At 44.6% G+C, this 22,904-nt stretch overlaps 1 protein-coding gene across 5 annotated transcripts in view; it reads right to left on the reverse strand.

Annotated features, from left to right (window-relative positions):
• The window catches only part of MAX (MYC associated factor X), a 25,011-nt gene extending 11,782 nt beyond the window's left edge, over window positions 1-13,229 (reverse strand). For 4 of the 5 annotated variants that reach the window (XR_004299555.1, XR_004299556.1, XM_032405320.1 and 1 more), the window contains exons 1-3: window positions 13,026-13,229; window positions 12,265-12,291; window positions 4,515-4,622 (exon numbers count right to left, since the gene is read on the reverse strand). Coding sequence is in view for 3 of the 5 variants with exons in the window: in XM_032405320.1 (XP_032261211.1) it covers window positions 4,515-4,622; window positions 12,265-12,291; window positions 13,026-13,061 (171 nt within the window). In the remaining 2 variants the exon portion in view is untranslated. The remainder of the gene's footprint in view (window positions 1-4,514; window positions 4,623-12,264; window positions 12,292-13,025) is intronic. The other variant, XM_032405318.1, reaches the window with a different exon arrangement.
• Window positions 13,230-22,904: the final 9,675 nt, after the last annotated feature.

Raw genomic sequence — 22,904 nt, forward strand, 5'->3', positions numbered from 1 at the left:
AGAAGCAGGCTCCCTGCTGAGCAGGGAGCCCGATGTGGGGCTCAATCCCAGGACCTTGGCATCATGACTTAACTGCTTAACCGACTGAGCCACCCAGGCACCCCTATGTTATCTCTTTTTAACACAGCTCTGTCCAGAAAGGAGAAATCCATAGCACAACTGCCTGAGAGAGCAATTAACTATTAAGATAAACAGGCACTTAGGAAGAGACTTAAAAGATGAGAACTTTCTCTAAACCACTGTACAGCTACAAATGGCAATGCTGCAATAGAACCTTTTATCACTAAAGTCAACGATGCTAAGGAAACAGTGAGATTGGATGCTGTGGCTAACTTACGGAGCAGAGGGCAGAATTACATCTCCATGTGAAGGCAAACTGATGGTCTTGAACCCGAATAAACAGGATGAGCTCAGTGCCAGCAAGCCATTGGGCAAAACTCCCTAGTACCCAACCTAGCACCCTTAACACAAATACTAATTCTGTCAAAAAAAAAAAAGTAATGTCTTCTTGTAGAACAGTTTTTTTTTTTCCTAAAGATGTTATTTATTTATTTGAGAGAAAGAGAGAGAGAACAAGCAGGGGGAGTGGCAGAAGGAGAGGGAGAGGCAGGCTCCCCACTGAACAGGGAGCCCGACATGGGACTCGATCCCAGGAACCCGGGAACATGACCTAAGCTGAAGGCAGATGCTTAACCAACTGAGCTACCCAGGCACCCTTAGAACAGTTGTTTTTGCCCTTACTCCCTTTCTCTGGTTGACTGGCTGATGGTTCTATTTCCATCCCATCTTTCTCCATGGGATGTCCAGTGGAAGAACTACGTCGGAAATAAGAGACTCGAGCGATAGAGTTCAAGAGTATACTTGCTAACCCTGGGACCTATGGCAAAACCCAAATGGACTGCCCAACTATAATGGTCTATTTCTCAGAGAAGCTATGTGGACTCAGAAAAATTTACAGACTTTAAATGATCCTCAACTGTCTGTACTTTAGTGTCACCTAAATATGCCACTTCAGGAGAGAGTATTCTAGTAATAATAGCCCCAGTATGACATAGAGCCAAGATTACTGGCTCTACCTAAGGGGAGCTCCCAATATAAAGATATAAATATTGAAGCAAGATTTCTTCAAATACCTTCAAGTTGTTTACCCCTCCAGTGTGGGAGAAAGCTTGACCTTGGCAATCGGCAGTCCTGAGTTCTAGTCCCTGTCCAGCTACAGATGGGGATCATGATCTCAAGCTTGCTTCCTCATCTATGTTACAGTAATGATGGCAGGAACAGCAGTAATAGCAAATGTCCAATTCTATTACTATAAAACCTCACAGAACCGTTGTACTTACTTCTATGTTGCAACAGAGATGTTGGTTATTACGGATTTTTTTTTTTTTTACTTACGCAAAAGGTGACCACTTTTTGTAACGTTTATGTTATAATAAAAATAAAGAAAACAGAGGATAGAGTCTGGGTCTTACATTTAAAGCTATTTTTTTTTTTAATACAAGTACCCCTCACTCTTGGTTAGGATCCAATTCACCCAGTATTGGTTTTGCTTTAAAAATCAAAAAGCTTAGGACACGTATGATAGGTGATTCAAATATTAAGTGAGAAGTCACCTGGAACTTAAAAGATGCCCAAATCAAAAGAGACTGGAGGCCTTCCCTGCAAGAATTGGATCTGAGCTCCCGCAAACTCACAATTATTTACATAATGTCCCAACCTTAATTACCGCAATACAAATCAAGAATTAGCCAATTTCCTTTGGTTCAAATACCATAATTTTAAAAAATTACAACATTTAGTGAGCACTGGTTAGACTGAGAGACAAAGTATTCTTTCTGTTAGCCTCCCTCCAGCATCTGTGAAACAATGCTGGCAGACAAGGAAAATCATGCAGATGGTGGAATTCAGGTGGGAAGGGGCTCAGGGTGACTTTACTCATGCTTAGTGTGAAATATCTGGATTATAACACAGAACAGGATTCTGAGATCAGAAAGGTACCTGGTCAATTCCCACACTAGGGTTTTGTTAATGGGCTCCACATAACCTGGCCCCTCCACCACTCCACTCCTCTCCCCTAGTCTTGCTACTTCTCTGACCTCATTTTCTGCCACAGTCCCTTCACTCATTCCACCCCAGCCACCCTGGCCTCTGTTCTTGACAGGCCCAGCAATGCTCCCAGGTTCCTGCCTTTGGGCTATTACACTTGCCTTCCCTCGGCCTGGAATGCTTACCACCAGACAGATACCTGGTTCTTCCTTTCACTTCCTTCAAACCTTTGTTCAAATGTTGCCTTGCCAGTGAGTTTTCTTGTCTGCCCTATTGAAAACTGCAACCCTTGGGGCGCCTGGATGGCTCAGTCAGTTAAGTGCCTGCCTTTGGCTCAGGTCTTGATCCCGGGGTCCTGGGATCGAGCCCCATGTCGGGCTCCTGGCTCAGGGGGGAGCCTGCTTCTCCCTCTCCCTCTGCCTGCCTCTCCCCCTGCTGGTGCTCTCTATCTCTGTGTCTCAAATAAACTATCTCTGTGTCTCAAATAAATAATAAACACTTAAAAAAAAAAAAAAAAACTGCAACCCTTCCTTCCCTGTTTAATTTTCTCCATAGCACTTACCTGACATACTACAATTTTTTACATTATTAGCTCACTTTCTATCTTTTCCTCACCAGAATAAGAGCCTCTGCTTGTGTGTTTTGCTCCCTGCTGTTTCCCTACTATCTAGAACAGTTCCTAACATGCAGAAGACCCTCAATAAACATTTGATGAATGGAGTGACTGAATAAATGAATAGGCCACAACGAATGACAAACTATTCAGTTTGTAAGGCTACCAAATTTAAAGTGTCAACTTTCTTGAAGAAAAGAGACAACGGGACTCAGGATACTGTGATTTTAAGGACTTAAAGAAGAATGTTACGGCAATGCAAAATACGCTGGACAAAGAAAAAGGTATAGTTGAGCTCCTATGACCAGCTTCTCCCAAAGTGTTCTCAAACTTAAGAATGCCTAAATCCCCAGGCCTGCCTCCAGAATGGCAGTCAGTAGTGAATCTGAAGGGAGTGAGCCATAGGCCACCTCTTGGGAAACACTGCCTTGGTGCCACTCCTGGTTAGCTGTGAGACTTAAGGGAGCTCTGTCCATTTAGTTCACCAAAGCCGTTTTAATACCACGGCATATGAATAAGCACTGTCAACAGTTCAGACAAGCAAAAGAGATAAATAATCCTTTGCACATGTATCCTCTGACTAAAAGGATGAGTCTGTCTCTCCATCATAAAGATTTTCTGTGCTGCTCTGAGAGTATTGTGCCCAGGAATGTTGTTATTCTAGGTAAGCACCTTAGTTCAAGGCGACAAAACCAAGTCAACACTAAGTAGGACTAACCCATGGCAAATTCTGGTTTTGCAATACCAGGTATTCACATGGCCTGTTTTGCCTTTTTCATGAAGGTCAGACCTACTCCATGCTTCAGCCACATAGAAAGCCACACCTTAGATAAGGTACAAAGCACATGATTGACCAGAGCGGCAGTATAAACAAAGTGAAACTATAATGGTTCTAAATTTGACTCTGGATAACCAAACCAACTCAGGACCCCCAGCCACAGAGCTAAATCAGGAGAGTCATTCAAAGCATACCTGAGAGCAATGGTTTTTCTTAAGATAGCTGCTTTTTAAAACACTGGACCATTGAACAAAAAAGCACAGGTCCTCTTCCCAGTCTGCCATTCATATCACTGAACTGCTGCGGAGAGCAGCTGACTACATTCTGTGTTAAGGATATAACTAACTGTGCAAACAGATGTTTTCTCCAAATTCCAAGAAGTGACCCTAACCCATAGGCTTTTTACTCAAAGCTTCCAACTTTGTTTTTCAGATGTAGAAACAGCTGGTGCCTACCTCTCCAGGGAAAACATTAGTTTCTGGAAGGCCATCAGTGGGGTGGAGGGAAGCAGAAGACCAGTTATTTTCTTCCCTCCATTTCATAAACATGTATCTTTCCTTAAGTCTTTTGTCCCAAAGCTTAAAATGCTCTTTGTATGCCTTGAAATAACAGCTGTTGGAACTGGAAGATCGCTGGTGTCCAGGCTGGTTCACATACCTTCCCTGAGAGGTCTCATTTAAAATAAGTACTAACTTTGAACCATACGAAAGAAATTCTCATGGAGGTCTAGGGAATCACTGACTTCAGAAATCCTTCGGGTCATCCCAAACTTCTATGGGCTATTCTCTGCACTGTGGAGTTATAATCATTTCTTGAATGAGTAATTTATTATAATTAATTCTAATTTTAAAGGATGACTCCTACTAATGTCTTATAAGCAGCTCCATCCCATCTGTCATTATTTGTTAAGAACAGAGTAGGTGTGTAATGATACCCCAAAGAATCAACAATGAAGGAAATCACATAACTGGAATATCTCTCTCCGCTTCCATTTCTTTCCAGCCAGGTGAGTGCCCTGGTAAGCCCCCCAGCAAGTTTCAAGTAAGCGGTGGCCATCAGCTTTCTCAATAAACTCACCTTCTCTCCTTGGAGTGATGGGACAGAGTCCCGCAAACTGTGAAAGCTGTCTTTGATGTGGTCCCTACGTTTTCGTTCCAGTGCATTATGATGAGCCCGTTTGTCAGCCTAGAAGAATGGGAGAAAGAGCACATTAGCAATGTCATTCCTTTTGCTTGGTATAGGTGGGTGGGGAATAGCCTGGAAGTATATGCTGTCAGCGCTGTCCCTGGCGATTGGGCTGGGAAGGATTTGTCGAGGTGGGCAGTTAGGAGTCTCCAGAATTAGGATCTGCTAAAGGGGGAGAAAGGGGTGAGCAAGGCTTGCGACAGGAACATCCAAAGTAGCTCGATGCATCCAGCTCATGCATAAGTAAAATAAAAGTTATTCACGGGGACAAAGTGTAACTCTCCTGCAACATCAGTCTTCCCCCACAGCTTACTTATATGACAGAACAGCCGCCAGTCCATGGTTGGGAAGTGACCAGGGAAAAGCTCTAGGGGGCCCCTTTATAAAATGTGATCACCCCCACTGTAAGAGATTCCCCATGGTGGGTGCCCAGGAAAGGAGTAAGGTCACTGGTGCAGTATTTCTTTCCATGTGAAACCCATCACCATGAGTCTGGTCTCCAGCTTGCTAAAAGGGACTAATTTAAGACCTGCTCACCAAATTCTACAATAGAAACTAAAACCTCTAGAAAGCACAGATGCCATGAATCTGAGATTATGACAGAGCTGATAAAGACACCAACCACATTCTGAGTTCCTGTTTTTTAAAGTGGATCCATGGTGCTATCCTGCCAAAGGCTTCCCCTCACACACACTGTGCCAGAAAGGTTGTTCTTAGACAGCATATCATCTGACACCCACATGCTCTGAATAAATTTCCTCAGGCACCTGTGGCAGGTCAGGTTTATTTGGCAGTATCTAAATACCCATGGACCAAAGTCTTTATCCTGTCCTGCTTAGCATCACAAAGAACTATCAGCTGGAGAGGGATGAAGACTGGCAATGGCAAAATACTCTGGCTTCAGGCAAAAGAGAGTGCTGGAGAGCACTGCAAGAGAGCTTCCGCAGGTCCCTAAAAAAAGGGCATTCCCTCCAAATGGAACACAGATGCTTAACTTAGTCTAAAGCAAGAACTTTTACACATCCACACTTTGGGAATTATGGAAAATAATATACTCTGAGAATTTACCCTGAATACACAAGGTCGCACTGAGCTAACCCAGAGAGCAAGTCTGTATAGGGAAAGCTCGGATAGCTTTAACCTACCCAGAGCACCAGGAATTTTAGATATGAAGCAACAAGAGTAAATAACTTGGCTTAGCACAAGAATGCCTCAAATGAATCCTTGAACTAGACAAGATGTACAGACAAAAATTTATAATGACAAGAGTTGTGGGAATGAAAGGACTTGAAATTCTCTTATCTAATCCTAAGTCTGAGACATTAGAGAGGAAGAGGCGACTGGGAGCAGCTGTGGTAACTGAAGTCACCTCCTGGTCTCTCAAGCACAACACCTCACCTACAGCTCTGGTGAACTGGACACCTGGTTCCCATCGAGGCCATGATTCTACATAGCATAGCAACTCATTTTGAGGGCAGATGCCTGGGCACTTCTAAAACCCTCCTAATCTTGCTAAGTCTGAATTCATGGTAAAGTGTTTGCTGAACTCAGTGACGCATGGAATTTATGGGAAAACTGAGGGAACGATCAAGTTTGGAAACCAGATATAACCTGAGGCTAGAGGGACATACGCTGTATCACACAGTATTAGAACAAGAATGCTGATGCCTTCTAACAGCAGTATGAAATAACTTGAAGGAATTAACCATACTTAAGGACCTAGTCCTTTCCTAACTTACTGTCCCCTCTAGTCACCTACATAGGTAAGGTGGGCTGAGCTCTTACCTGGACTATACCTAAAGCACTGAGAAGGTGGAGATGGCATTTGGCATCTACCTGCCTCTCCATCGTTTGCTACATACTCCCAGGATGGTTTATTTATATGCATATTAATTGCCCAGCTTTGGTCTCCAGCAACAGCCCAAGATACTCCTGTCTACTAAATCACCCTGATTCCTGGTCCTCCTCCCGGCTTAAAAGCTGTGCACAGAAGCAGGGACAGCAGAGTTACCCACAATTCCTCTTGTTGATACAAATAAAATCCTAATTGTCTGTTTTCTTTCTGGGAGAGTCCTGCAAATCTCAAAAGGTTAGAATCAAGTTGGACTTGGTTTCACTCAGGCCTGCACTAGAGGGGTGGAGCTAGGTATAATCTAACACCCAAATCATCCCCACAATGCACTACCCCCTTCCCATTCACTGAGCCCTGAAAGGACTCAAACGGACAAGTCTTTTGGTTAGAGGATTGTTAAGTGAACTTGGCCGGGGACCATCAGCACAAATCTTGGCTTCTCATCTGGGGAGCCAGCCAAGTTTGAGAAGTTGGCTCAACAAGGAAAGGCAGCAGTCCACTGCCTGGTAGAAAGCCTGGGCTGGGGACTGTTGTTCTCGAAGTAGTGGATGGAATTTCTGTGGTGGTTCCAGGCCCAATTTAACTAGCAGAAGAGGAGAATCTTAGACCAATCCCTGCTGCCATGTCCATCCCCAAGCTGCTACTCTTAACCAGACTCAATTTCAAAGCTCTCAGAGACAATGGCAATGATGTATTTCTCCTCCCTAGGCCTCATTTGAAAGAGCAAGTTAAAAATATGTAGAACTAACATGCCTAACTCCAGGCAACTCTATACTAAATGATACCTCTAGTGGCTTGAAAGAGCAGATGAAAAACCTTTACACAAAGCTGAGAATTCTGTTCAGGAAACATTTCCAAACCACAGAGATCCATCCAGCCTGATAATAATGCTCCTCTGTCCCCCACTCCAAATCATCCAAATGGAGGGCCAGTTGCCAGGCTTATCACTGCTTTGTTAACGGTCTTCACTTGCTGGCAACCCTTTTCGAAAGGGCCAAGATTTCAGAGTTGAGAATCAAACACAGGGTAAAGACTTCCAGTGTAAAGCATCTGAGATCCTCCCACAAACTCAAAACTAGTTAAAAAAAAAGGGGGGGGGAGGGTATGGAGGAAAGGTCAAAGAACTGTGTGTCTTAAAACAAATAAAGCTCAACTCAGAAATTAGCCAGTTTTCTGTTGCCTGTACTGAGAAAGATGTTTGATAATGAAAACAAGTGGTACCAAACAAAAGCAGGCCCCCAAATACCTCCCTCCTTACATCCTATAGGAGCAGTGGCTGGATGCTGCTACCCTTCAACTTCACTCAATTTGCAGTTTCTGCCAAAAAACCCTTCCTTCAGGGCATCCCAAGCTAACAGAAATCCTAAAGGGCTGTGTGATACTCAAGAGTGGCTCACAGATGCTCAACAGGAACTCCAGCACCAAATCGCTTCCAGCTTTGACGTCTCTGCCAAGGTTTTTACTCAGCCTCTCAATTTTATTTCCACCAAACTTTCCACTGGCAGCCAGAATACAAATCTTCACCTACAATTTGTCCACCTCTGACACTAACAAGCGACGTATATCTTAAGTGTTGTTATATGTTGAAAGTAAACATTATTTTGTTAGCCAAGAAGTTGCAGGAGGTCATTCAAGCTGTTCAAAATTGAGGGGAATCTCTTTAAATTATTTCCTTCCAACTTACTGCATAGAGAATGCATCTTCATTCAAGGCATTACATCAGTTAGCAGCCTCATTTCCTGCAAGTTCTAGGTAGGCAAATAGCATGGGGAAATAAATGCTCCATTATTCAAGGATGCACAAGGTTCTCCAGAACAGTGCTATTTCTTTCAGGCTACTTGACATCTAACCCCATCTATAGGGAGAATCTTCTCGATTTCCATATAAAAAATGCTCAGCCTATGCTGAATTGGAGTTGCCCACTAAACACTGTTTTAAAGAATTTCAAAGATTGCATTTTAGAGGAGAGTGTTGCTTATTATTAATAAGCTGTTCTTATTAAACACAAACACGGAAAATACACAAGTTCAAAATTCTCATCAGAAAAGACCTATTTATTTCTTCTGATGGCAAGCAGATAGGATAAATAAAGCTGGATTTCTAAGCAACCTAAGCAACATGAAAATTACAACACCAAGTAACAGGCAGCTAGGATGAGAAACTCATGAAGGTCCTTAAAAGATGTAAATTTCAACTTTCCAACACCTGTCCTGCTGGAAGCTGACTGCCTGCTAGGTATTTCTAACACCTACTAAATACATGTGTTTTTGAGGCTTATTTATTTATTTATTTATTTAGTATCATTTGGTGCCTGAAAGAACTTGGAAATGCTATGATCCAAATATGCTGTCAAACTATAGCCATTTAAGAGAGTAAAAATGTCTTGGTCATGAAATTTTAATTGAAAACCACGCTGGATTCCATGATCAACTATTTCCCCATTACGGGTATCTTGAAAAAGAACTTTAAAACGTAAGATCACCTTTTCCTCTAACAAACAGGAAGCAACACTGGCATTTCTGCATCACTGTCGACATTCTGAAGCACACACAAAGTACATGCAGCGTGCAGCACTTCTGAGACACAACGAATTCCAGGTAAAACAGTCGTTTCCTGAGTAAATTCCAATCTCAAAGGTGACCTAGCTCATTCCCTTCTAAATAGATTACAATTCCCCCCCAACCCTTTTTTAAAAAGATTTTATTTATTTATTTGACAGAGAGAGAGACAGAGCCAGAGAGCACAAGTGGAGGGAATGGCAGAGGGAGAGGGAGAAGCAGGCTCTGCACTGAGCAGGGAGCCTGATGCGGGGCTCGATCCCAGGACTCTGGGATCATGACCTGAGCCGAAGGCAGATGCTTAACCATCTGAGCCACCCAGGCGCCCCCAAACAGATTACAATTCCTAAAGAAGCAAAGAGCGCTGAGAAGTTAAAAATATTTCATATGAGGAAGGTCGACAAGTGAAACTGCACAAATCTGTTTTTACACCCCCTAACATGTACTGTAACTGCAACACATTCAGCTGATAATGGAGGGTAAGATGCTGAAAAAGGCTTTGGGTTTCCCTCCTAACACACGGACCCTACATTTCTCATATACTTTCACTATTCCCAAAAGGAATTTCCCAAACAGAAACAAAGGAATCAGAAACAGAAAGCAAAGGATCACTTCGTGTGAAACATACCTGTCCCAGAAAATATCTTTAAAACGTAACCTCTTCCCTCCAAAAAATAGTAAGATAGCATCAATGGAATTGTGAGGTGTATAAAATTTAGTAATAAAAATATTGTTTGGGATTATTTCCTTCAACAAAGCTTATTGGTCACTAGAGAAGATGTTTTCCGTTTGCACTGAGGCAACAGAAAACAATATGCGTCAATCAGTTTCACTTTCTGTTATAGTTAGCCTCACTTCCTAACTGTCCTTGCTGAGAATCTTACGTTTCCCACACAGCAAGGCTGCGCCTACTGTACTGACATTATAAAACATAAACGAGGGCCTCTTTTTCCATCGGGACCCACAGAACCTTTTCCAAATAACTTTTTACAAGGTTTTCTACAGCCCTAAATCTTTGGTTGTTCACAGTCCACAGCCTTTTCTGAACTAATACAAGCTTAAGAATAGTTTCCAACAAATTTTAAAAAATATATTTATTATCTATACTAAATAGCAGGAAATAAACTGGTGTATTCATGGAGAAAAAAACCCGAAATCCTTTTTACCCTACTTGCTCACGGTAACTGTTTGATATGCTATAAAATTTATCTATTGCTTCTTCTCTCCATGCTATTGTGATTATTTTGTGCCAGATAATATTTAAAAGTTTCAGCAAGTAGATGTGTCAAATTAAAAACAGAGGGTCAAATCCACTCCCACTGCCCACCTCCCAAAATCAAAGAGAAAAATCCTAGGCACCTTCACACCAAACTAAAAATATCTAGAAAAAACAATGACATTAGCATTCTAGGAGAGTGGGAACATTTTAATAATTTAATAATGCAATTTACATCAATACCCATGTGGATGGATATTTTGAAAAGCATAAAGCTTTCAAGAACTGTAAGCCAAACTTTCACAAAGAAAACTTTCTCTCACTGGAAAGCCAATGTAATTCCAAGTCAAATAATAATTCTGCAAAGGAGGCCTGACCAATCCCTATCCTCCAACCCTGATCAAGCCCTGGGGCACATTTTATAACTGGAGACTTGGGGGGGAAAAAAAGTGTTTTAAATAGACTGGATACCAAACATGAAACTCCACGGTCACATTATTAAGGGTCGTAGTGACTAGAAAAAAAGAACTGCATTTCCATATACATGCGTAAAGGTAAGTGTCTGACAATATTTCAAGGAAAAATAAAGCACAACAAACTCTTTTTAGTGACTATTACCCAGGGATAATTTTTAAAACCCTCTGGAACTGCATACTCCAGATTTTACAGAAAATATCAGCTCTCAATAAACAACATTTTTCCTTAATGCTTATCTGCTTGGACAACCTGCAGAAACCTTGCTTGCTCTAATGAAGAGCAGGTACAAGGACAAGGACTTGCTTTTATCAAAGGTATCAAAGTGGCATCCTGCATATTCTAACAAGTTCCCAAACAACTTGGTTGTCCCACACATCATTTCAAAAATCAGAAAAATAACACAAAAATCTGGATTTCTAAACTTTCTTTAAAAATAGGAAGATCTGGCAACAGTGAGCCCTTACTCCCACATAACAACAACCCACTGGAGTTTGGTGGCTGTCTTTTCAGAAGAGACATGTGCAATCCAGAACCCAGTCCTCACCTCTGCTCTTTACTTTATTCCTGACGATCTTACTGCCTGGGCCCCCCAGAGGCATCTGAATTTTTGACCCCCATTCTATTAACTTCGTACTGTTCCCATCTGTCAAATGTTAGACACTCTGATGTACTTCTCTTCCTCTCTCTGACTCTGATTTATTTTGTGTCTATTCTTTTTTTCTTTCTCCAATCTATTCAAGGAACACCCACAGTCCTGTCCCAGACTGGAAAGGCACGAGATTAGTGTCTATCTAAGTCCACAGAACCATCTACTGAGAACATTAATATCAAAACCCTGAGAAATTACCAGTAACATTGAATGGTCTCAGCCACCACCTTTTAGCAAATCTATCTCTGCGATGCCACTTCTCCTCAACAATTCTTCTATTTTCTTTATACCTCTCCTTCAACTCAAATAGGCAGACCAGAATAAGCTGTTTGTGACACTTTTCATATTCAACCTTTGGTTCCCCTACATTTCTAATTTCTGCATTAGAATAATACCAGGTTGTGCTAGATTCTACAGGTCTACAGCAGTCACATGACCACCTAACTTTTGGTTAAAGATGATTTTTTTCATGTGGCTTCAGCTTCACACAACTATGCATATACGGTTTAGAGCCTGCTTGTTCCAAAGTAAATCTGACTACTTTGCCCCGAAATAACAGTTTACTTCAGAATGATATTTCTCATTTTACACTTACATAGTGACAGCTAGATCCCCCACCTGGAAACTACAGAACGATTCATTTCTTTGCAAACAACACCTTTCACTCACCTACAGTCACTGAAACTTATCACCTGAGAGTCTAGAATGAGGAGATTTGCAAACCCGCCCCCCACCTAGAACCCCCAAACAAGGCCCCGCCTCACCTTAGCGGTTAACAGGAGAGTTTACTACAGTACTAAAAATAATAAAACAATCTCTTTTTCTCTCTGACCCCAAAAAGAACTAGAACTGAACGGAAATGAAAATGAAATGGAGAGTAGGAGACGTACCGCAGATTGAAACCTCGGTTGCTCTTCCTGGAATAAGAGAGAAAAAAATAGAAAATATAGAAGTTATTTTTACACTTCACATTCAATAATAAGAAAGAAAATGCCGGCGGCGGAGGAAGCGGCGGGTGGGGAGTCAGCCCGACCCCCCTCCCTCCCTCCCCACCCCACGCCCCCTTCCCCCCAGCGGGATCCGGTAGCGGGGCAGGGGGGTCCCGAGCGCCGCCCCTCCTTCCGGGATCCGACTCTGGCCGGAGGGGGTTCAGAGAACTGTCTCCTCCCCTCACACCCAGCTCGGGGCATCTGGGCACTCCCACCCCCTCTCCGCCCTCCCTCAACCCCCCAGGATCCACGGGTCACGGGAAGAGGGTGATAGCAGACCGAGGGGGCAGGTCCTGAGCGTCGTCCCCTTCCCCGGGATCCGGACAATGGGATCCCGGGCGCACCCCGTCCCAGTCCCCTGGATCCTGAGCGGGATAGGGTGGGAGCCGGAGGCCGCAGCACCTTCCTCCACCGGGGGAGGTGGGGGTCCTAAAGGCCGCGTGTCTCCACCCCACCTCCAGTCCCAGAAGGCCGCTCCGGCTAGGAGCCCGGAGGGGAGCGAGCCGAGAGCGCGACGGAGGCGGTCCCAGCCGGGGGGGGGGGGGGGGGAAGGGAAGGAGGAGGCGGCTGCCCGGCCCCCTGCTGCCGTCGCCCCGCAGAGAGCCCCGGCCGCTGTCCCCGCCTGACAACCCGCACGGGAAGGAAGAAGCCCCGGGACTCACGTCGCTCTCCACCTCGATGTCATCGTTATCGCTCATTTCCTACGGCCCAGGGAGCGGCCACTGCAGCGGCGGCGGGGAAGGGGGGAGGGGTGGAGGGGAGGGGGAAGTCACCGACAACAACAAGCCGAGTCCCCCCACACACACACACACACACTCACTCACTCACTCGCTCTCTCACTCACACACACACACAACACGGGCGAGAACCACCTCCTCACTGCAGCACCGGATCAACGGCGGCACGCACGCCCGGTCGGCCCCCTGCCACGTGACCGGGTCCGTCACGCTGGGGCCGCTGAGACTTGTAGTTGTCGTCCCTTTGACTGACGGCCCAGCTGGCTCCAGAAAAACTACAAATCCCATAAGGAACTGCACACGGTCGTCGCCAGTCCTGTCTGTTGACGGAGCCCAGAGCGTCTGCGTGTCCTGTGGAGGGGGTGGAGAGCGAAGCGGCGCGGTGCCTGCTGGGAGTCGTAGTCCGCAGACCGCGAGTTGTCAGGAGGTTTTCTTCCCGAGGCTGCAGAGGAGGCTGCTGGGAAGACAGGACACGTGGAGGGAGCTGGGGCGCTTGGAGCCCGGCACCGTCTGAGCGCCCGGCGCGGGGCCCAGGGGACAGGGTGGAGGCTCTGGGGGAGTAGCCGGCTGCCTAAATAACGCTGCCTCTCCTTGGTGCGACTGGTTTTACGTTGTTTTTTTGATGCCTGAGTCGCTCTGCATTGCGCCCTGGGGCGTGACCCTCTTGGGGAGGGGGGAATCCTGCTGCGGCGGACTAGGGGGCGCGGTTCCAAATGCCCACGCGAACCTTTGGGATCTGGCAGTGGGGAGGAGTCAATGGCAGGTGTTAAGTGGTGTTACAGGACTGGCAGGATGACCGGCCTCGCTGACGGACCGCTCCCAGCCATGAGAATTTTCTATTCATTCATCCGGGGGTGACCATCCTTGCTGCTCACCGTGAGGCTCATACGTTCATGGAACCCCGATCCTCAACTACCATTTACGTGGAAGTAAAACCCCTTTTGAGTTTGTAGTAGCCCAGGTAGATTAGAGAGCGCCAGTTCAGAGTGCTGCAATTAAGAATTGCAAAAAGTATCAAAACGGGAAACTTGTGCAGCTCTCTATCCAGTTAAAACATATTTATTCCATCAATATTTATTGAACACTTACTATGTGCCAGCACGGGGATACCATAATGTATGAGATTAGACTGGTCCCTGACTTCATGCAGCTCACAGCTGTGGAAACAAAAATGCTGCACGGCCATCATTTTAAGAGTGTACCTCAAGTCCCACAGGAAGAAAAAACAAAGTAAGACTCTTTCAACCCGAGATAAAGTAACTGACTTTTACATCAGGTGTCCAAAGTGAATGAAATTTCGGGCTTTTCCCATAAATTACCAATTCCCTAATGAAAACCATTTTATCACTAGCTTTTGAATACAGAAATTTGGGGATATGTGACATATCTTCCCATGTGAGCATAACATCAGTGCTTAAGACACAAATGTAAACTATGGTAATCTTCCCTTTACATTTTTTCCTTTAAATATCTGTTGTAATTTTTACTCAGTGATCCCATCCTAGTGAAGTTGGCTCATCTTTGCAAGTAAACTTACCTTTTCTAATAAATACTTTTGTCTCCTAGTCTTCCTTTCACGTCCAATGGGGCAGATCATTATGAGAGCTGAGACAGGAAAGTAGTTCTGAGTGAGTTAATTAGCTGGATATTAGAAACTAGGGCTAACTCATATTAGAAACTAGGACAAACAATTATTTGGTGCCAGTTCTGTGCAAAGCATTATAGGGCAACACTGGCTACAAGTTAAAATCACTTTGGGGGGGCGCTGGGTGGCTCAGTCGTTAAGCGTCTGCTTTCGGCTCAGGTCAAGATCCCAGGGTCCTGGGATCCAGCCCCGCATCGGGCTCCCTGCTCAGCGGGAAGCCTGCTTCTCCCTCTCCTACTCCCCTTGCTTGTGTTCCCTCTCTCGCTGTGTCTCTCTCTGTCAAACAAATAAATAAAATCTTAAAAAAAATAAAATCAAATCACTTTGGGGCTTTTAAAAGTTCTGATGTCCAGGCTGCACCCCAAACCAATTAAGTCAGAACCACTGGGGGCAAGAAGCAGGTAGCAGTATTTTTTTTTAAGCTCTCTGGGTGATTCCAATGTGCAGCCCAAGTGGAGAACCACTGCTACAGAGGAGGCCAAGTTAAATAAGATATCCTCCCATGAAATTATGCATTTTACAAGAGTGAATTTTATAGTTTGTCAAATATTATATTTCAATAGAGCAGTTATATAAAAAATAGGATCATCTTTGCCCACCTGGAATCTAAGAGCTGGTAGGGGAATAAATTAGGAACACAAATAATTGCAATGAAAACAGACTATGTATTTGTTAAATTAGTTACACAGGCAGTGAATGCCTTAAGAGCTCAGAGGAGGGAGAAATATTTCCAGATCTGAGGGGGGTGGGGAGATGCTGGTGATTAGGTAAATCTTAGACTATCAGCTCCATCAGGGCAGAAACTGAGTCTGCAGAGACTACGTCAGATTTTGGTCACCATGAATCCCTAGTTGTTGGATGGAGGCCTGGGCACATAGGAGAGGTGGGGAAGAAAGGCTTTCCAGTCAGATTTTAACACATTTCTTTTTAGTAATTGATAGAATATGAAGCCCATCAACCCCGTTAATAAATTTTTTTTTGAGTAAGAGCACACGCCCGCACACACGTGCACGGGGTGGGGGGGGGCGGCAGAGGGAGAGGGAGAGAGAGAATCTTAAGCAGGCTCCAAGCCCAGCACGAAGCCCAACTCGGGGCTCAATCTCACCACCCTAAGTTCATGACCTGAGCTGAAATCAAGAGTCGGACACTTAACCGACTGAGCCACCCAGGCGCCCCCCAGTTATTAAATTTGACCTAAGAGACATAAATACTACACCCAACAATAGTAGAATATGTTTTTTTCAAGCACTCATGGAACATTTACAAAAATTGAGCATGTTCTCAGTCATAAAACAAGTATCAACAATTTTCAGAGGACTGTAATCTCGGAGAGCATGTTCTTGAACCTAACGCGATTAAAGTAGAAATAGTAACTAAAAGATGACTAAAAAATCCTTATAAGTTTGGAACTTAAGAAACACTTTTAAGTGACCCAAATGGAGGGACTTTCACGAGCAAGGCGTATACACAGGAAAGGACCAGACATACAAGAACAAAAATTTCCTCTAGTTTTCCTTTTTAGTACTTTTCTGATGTGAATAATAATCTTGGACCCTTAAGAACTCATTTTCATCTCTGCATGCTTAAGTGTCTTTGGTAAAGTCCTGTGTGAATGTATCACGACTGGGCATTGTCACCGGGCAACCTAATCTAGCCCCTTGCTACTTCAAGTTTGGTTCAGTGGTGTCCACATGACCTTGGTGCTTGTTAGAAGTACAGGCCCCACCCAGACCCACGGAATCAGATCTGCAATACGACAATATGCGCAGGTGATTCATCCACACAGCAGAGTTTGAGAAGCCCTGGTGAGGGACCAGGGGCCAGCCAGTGGGGAGGGCAAGCAGACTACCTCCATTTTCTCCTCAGCTCTTCCTCAATGTGGCTTCCAGTCCACTACTTGGCTAAAATCACTCTTATCCAGGCCACCAGCTACCCTGTATTGCTAAATCCAACGCCCTTATCTTATTTGACCCGGAGGTGGCCTTCTTCACTGTTGACCACTCCTCTTTCTTGAAGGCCAAGAAGTCCTCCGCTCCTCCTACCTCCTTATCTGTCTCCTCTGGTTTCTCTTGCCTGTCAGTGTGTTCCAGTGGCTCTGTGCTGGCCCTTGCCTCTTCCCCCCTCCTACCCTCTACCTCGTGGGATCCTCTGCCTCCCCAGGCTTTCATGGCCACCTCTCCGATGGTGGCCCCAAGACCAAGTCTCTTAAACTCTAGATTGTTATATTCAATTTATTTCTGGACACATCTACTTGGATTCTTCCACAGGCAGCTCAAAACTTGAGGCTTATGGATGAATGAGAAAAAGTAGGTTTGACACAGCATTTGAAGTATGAGTCACTCAAAATTGAACATATCTGTATGAGTATATACGTGTCGAGAAATATGGAGGATAGCCAGCAAACATTTAATAGCATTTGTTTCTGGGACGTGGGACTTCCGGTGATTTTTCTCTTCTTTTTAAGTGAGCAGCATCATTCCCGAGCAAACAGTAGGGCTATTAAAAGACAACCACTGTCTCAGTAAGTCTGTTATCTTTCCTAAACAGCAAACTTCTCAAGCCATAATCCTTAGGAAGATGGTCCCATCCCTTTCCCGTGTCACTTATGCTTGCTTTCTCCTTATTTAGGGGGTGGGGGTGTAACCATGAGGGGCTCAGCAGGAACCAGCTGGCACACTCAAATTAGGATCATTCACGGAGTTGTTAATAATGGGGTTGTTTACAAATATGTGGGCAGGGTGTAAAGAAACTACAAGGAATTGCACAGAACCCCTGGGACTCTGTGCCCACCCAGGCCTGTAGGGGAGAGAGAATGAGTGGTTAACAGAGCTGGGATGGAGGCTGTATGAAGAGGGCCCTCTGAAAGGAGCTCAGATCTGGGGCCCAGGACAATTGGATCTGGAAAGCCAAGACAAAGGTTTCTGGCACTGCAAAGGACCCTTATTTCCTCTTCTCACAATTTCAGAGAGAGCTGGAACTTCCAATCCTCCTCCTGCCTATTCTCCACCCTGCAGAAAGATGAATCTATCAGGAATGAAGTATCTTCACTCTTCCAGTTAAACCTTTCTATCCCTCTCAATGCTTCAGAATAAAACCTAGGCTCCATAGTTTGGCACATAAGGCCCTTCATGATCTGGTTCCTTTGCCAGCCTCATATTTTAGCTCCTGTTCACTCACCCTCTACAAATCCAGCCATGCAGAACTTCTTGCCGTTCTCCCAAAGGACCATGTTTTCTTCTGTGTCCAGGGATTTCCATATGCTGTTCCTTCTGCCATGAGTGTTACCTCCCCCAAATACTCTCAATCACCCCTCCCCTCTTTTCTTCTCATCCTTTGGGGCTTAGCCATCACCTCCATCAGGAAGTTCCCCCTGGATTCTCCAAAGCTGGATTAAGGAGACTGGGCTGAACCGCAGGGAGCCAGTTTCTCCTCTCAGTCTGCAAGCCCATGAGTCACTCCTCTTCCCAGGGGGAATAAAAGATGGAGTAGGAATGCCAGAGTATTCCTCCCATAGTTTTTCTTCCTTGCAAAGAGCACTACTCAGTCCCTTGAACCCTCAGCCTCCAGTTCTGGGAACAATAAATTTCTGTTGTTATAAGCCATCCAGTCTGTGGTACTCTGTGATAGCATGAATGGACTAAGACAATCCCCAGCTGTTTTGATTTGGTGTTTGTTGATTTATTTATGAACTATCACCCTCCCACCTCAGACCATAAGCTCTAGGAAGTCAGGGACCGTGCCCATTTTGCTCCTACTCATATCCATGGCACCAGCACTGTAGCTGGCAAAGGGGGGGGGGTGTGATGTACAATAAATAGGGTGGGACTGAACCTTGCAATTATTTATTTCAACCCCATCATACTTTATAGGCTGCATGGACAAATGTTAAAACACTCTTAGAAGTATCTGGGGGAAAAAAATCATGAAGATTGCTTCATCTTTGCCCTGGGGGTTGAATAGAGCTTCCCTCCCTGGCCTAAACATCCCTGGGTGGATGGAAAACCAAGAGACTATTTGGGTCCTGCTCGGCACACTGTGCTTGGCAGGGCAGTCCTGCTAACAGTGCCTGGCTTGGAATTCTTCTCAAAATGGCTTTCAACAATTCTGAGGACTTAGGGGTCAGGATGGAGAGGAGGAGATTATGTCAAGGGCCAATCTGTGTTTAGCCTATACTTTACTTGTAGCCCTTGAACTAATTTGATTCCTTTGTCAGGAAAGGAATTGGTTCATAGCTTGTATAAGAAAGGCATTGGTTCATAGCTTGTATAAGAAAGAGCCAGCGGGGGCTGTTTTGTTCATTTGAGCCAGGGTTAGCTTCCTTGCAGACATTGGAAGTTTGTTGATGGAATTTGTTCCATTGATCACTTTGACTACTGTCAGTGATATACAATAGAGTTTATATTATGCAGGAGGAATTTTAATACGATGGAACAATTTTGCATATATTATTTGTTCCATCATAGCATCAAAGCCCAAGTTACAAAGAGCAAATAAATAAAAATCACAGATCTTTAATGGAGATGTGTGAGGTTGAATGGGACGATCACTTTTACTTTAAATAATAATTTAATCAGTCTCCATTGTGACGCTCTCCAAAAGGCAAAAATAATACAAGGGTCAGTGTGGAAGTCAGCGCGTAGTGTGACAGATTCCGCAGCTTCGATCTGGCTTCCTGCTTTCTGGAGCAAGAATATTTGCCTACAGATATTACAAGTAGGGGAACATGGACGCCTCAGGGCATGTGGTTCCTCAATAGGGCATCCTTTGTCTCCTCCCCAGGACAAAGTAGAGACCCTGGACAGAGAATGTTTCTCAGAAACTTTGTGGAATTCAGATACCCATTGCCAAACTTTAAACAAATCAATTGGTTCATTAATGGTGTTATTTAAGCCGATGGCTTAAAACATTAGACATTCATAGGAAAGGGAAGATGGGAGAGAGAAGTGGCTGCACGGGTCCAACACTGAGGTGTCTGAGCGAGTCAGAGTGGAAGTAGCTCCAAGCAGGGGCCCTGGGGTGCTGGTTCCGCTGGAGTTCTACTTCCCTCTACATGCCTCATCTTCCCAGAGCAAACATGAGAGAACTTGCACTAGATGATGAGGATTTGGGAATAAAATGAGATTATGTGTACACCAACATTTTTCTTTTGGTTTTCTTTTAACTGAGGTGTAATTTACATAAAGTAAAATAACCCTTTTTAGTGTATATTTCTTTTTTTTGAAAAAAAGATTTTATTATTTGAGAGAGAGAGAGAGAGAGAGTGGGGGGAGGAGCAGAGGGAGAGGAACTAGCAGACTCTGCACTGAGCGTGGAGCCCGACGTGGGGCTTGATCCCATGACCCCGAGATCACCACCCCAGCCGAAACCAAGAGTCGGCTGCCCAACTGACTGAGCCACCCAGTGGCCCCGTTTTAGTGTATATTTCTGTCAGTTTTGACAAATGCATATAGTCATGCAACCTACCACCACAATCAATATATAGAATAGTTCCCTCACCCCCTAAAATTCTCCTGTGCCCCTTTCTAGTCAACCCCTCCTGCCATCCTTGGCCCTTGAAAACCACCACTGACCTATTTCCTATATCTATAATTTTGCCCATTCTGGAGTGTCACGGAAGTGGCATCAGACAGTATGTAGCCTGTTGGGTCCAGCTTCTTTTGCTTTGCATTTCGGACTCATTCATGCATATGTCACTAGTCCACTCTTTTGATTACTAGGTAGTATTCCATTGATGGATGTATTAGTTTGTTTATCCATTTACCAGCTGAAGGACATTTGGGTTGTTTCCTGTTTTGACCAGTTTCGATTATGAATAGAGCTGCTATAAGCATTTGCAGACAGGTTTTTGTGTGAACATAAGTTTTCATTTCTCTTGGATATGTACTTACAAGCAGGATTGCCGAGTCTTATGTAAGTGTATGTTTAACTTTATTAAAAACTGCCAAACTGTTTTGCAAAGTGGCTGCACTCTTTTGCATCCCCACCAGCACTGTATGAGTGCTGTGATAATATTTTGAAAAATAAAAATTTCTACATATCACTTATAAAAGTAGGTAGAAAGCAATTTTCCCAGGATTGAGAGGGGCAACTTAGAGACAACTCTAAATTGTTTGCCAAACACACAGATTGCCAGCAGAACGCACAGAAATCAGCTGAGAATGTTTACTGAGTCTTTGGAGCAATGCTGCAAAGAATATTGTTTATTTAGGATCACAGTTAATACTAGCAGACATTTATCGAGCACTTACCATGCCCTGGGCCTTGAGTTTCCTGCTCTACGCAGATCTTCACAATGGCCTTAGTATTAGCCCACCTAACAGGTAGGGACACAAGGCCCAAAAAGGGTAAACAACATACCAAACAAAGGCAACCCAGCCTATAAGAGAACTAACAGGGAATAAAATCCAGGTGTGTTGGATTCCAGACACCGTATCCTTAAAACTGCTCCCCTATGCTGGTGTTTTAGCTCCTTATAATTACTAGTTATTAGCATTCATCAGATTCTACCTTCTGCTTTTCCTTGCACACAAAAACTGGGCCCAGGAACACGGGGCAGAACTCAAGCTTTGTGCCCAGCAGCTCTGGGACTTTCCGTTGTTGTTCTTCGAATCCAAACTGGGCTCAGTCCTCCACTCTCAGCCTTCCCGGCTTCCTCCGAAACATGCTGTAAGTCACACGTCATTTCTTTGGAGAATATTTTGGGAAGACAGCCTCTTGCCATTGAATGTAGGAAACCCCAGGGGAATGACCTTTCCCTTCCAGTTTGAGAAGGTTGGGCTGAGAGTCTGCTGCCAAGAACTGGAGCCGGTTCTTCCTCTCCAGCTTTTGCTTGGATGTTGGTCCACTCCTGCCACCACGCAGAAGCCCAAGGAGGAAGAGTTGTAGGGGGATCACTTGTATTCCAAATGTTGGTTGCTTCCGAGTGCCTTGGAATCATCAGATCCAGATAGCTGTGATTTAGAGTTGACAGGGACCCTGAAGATCACATATTCTGACCCCTCAGACCCACAGAATTAATTCACTGTGGACTTCTGATTCTATTGCTTACTGGCTGTGTGACCTTTGGCAAGGTGATTGACCTCTCTGTGCCTAAGTTTCTCTGCCCATAAAATAGGGAAGTGATACATACAGGGTGTTTTAAGGACTGCATAAGCAATGATTGGAGCTCAGGGCCAGGCAAATCGTAAGTGCTTAATAAATGATAGCTTATTATTGATACAAGACAGAGACTGTAAGTGACACTTCTAACATTAACGTTTCTCAGAGCAGAGTTAGAGTTAGGCCGTGTGGTGCCTCAAACCGGATGCTTGGCTGGGACACGGGAGAAATTTGAGGCTAAAAATGGATTGTCAAATTAGTTAGTTTTGTGATCTTGAGCAGTCCCTGAACTTCTCCTCTCACTTATCTTCCGCGATTATCTCTGAGAACTGCTCCTTCTGGCCATCATTCAGATCTCTTAGAGTAAAAAAATAAAAAGAACTATCTGGCTAGTCTTTTCCTTCAGATTATCACATCCTCCTTTGTTCTACTCAGTAATAGTTTTAGAAGAAAGGATCCTTGGGGCTAGAAAAACTTTCTGTGTGTATTCCCAGAAAGATAAAGCTCCTAATATGTAATAGAAATAATGATAGCCCGGTACTGAGCATTTTCGCCGTGCAGGCGCGGTGCCAAGCCCTGCGTGGCGTCATAGAAACCTCCCAGAAGCTGGTGTTGAGCAAGGTCAAGTAACTTGCCCAAGGTCATTTAGCTGGTAGGTGGCAGAACCAGGATCTGAAACCTAGTCTCTGGGATGCTGAAATGTGTGCTCTTCACCGCTGCCTTGATTAGGAACATAAGGGAGAGCTTTAGAATGGAAAGGAAGCTTGGAAAGGACCTAGTCAGATGACCCCAAACCCCTCCTTTTGATCAAAAACAGCATAGTTGCTGTTCTATTTCTGTGAAGTTACTCCCTGCCCGCCCCATTTGGTAGAATAGTGAGTTGGAGAAGCCTGGCTTGCGAATTCCTTGTATGGATTGAGACCCCCGTGTGGTCAGCATAGTCTGAAGTTGTCATGCCCTTGACCGAGGTGGGCGTTCAAGGGGTGTCAGGGCAAGGAAAGGCAGCAGTTAGAGACGCCGGCTCCCTGGGGCTACAAAGTAGACCTTGAGGTGTCTAGAAC

Source organism: Phoca vitulina, unplaced genomic scaffold, assembly GCF_004348235.1.
Source record: "Phoca vitulina isolate PV1807 unplaced genomic scaffold, GSC_HSeal_1.0 scaffold7, whole genome shotgun sequence".
Lineage (NCBI taxonomy): Eukaryota > Metazoa > Chordata > Mammalia > Carnivora > Phocidae > Phoca > Phoca vitulina.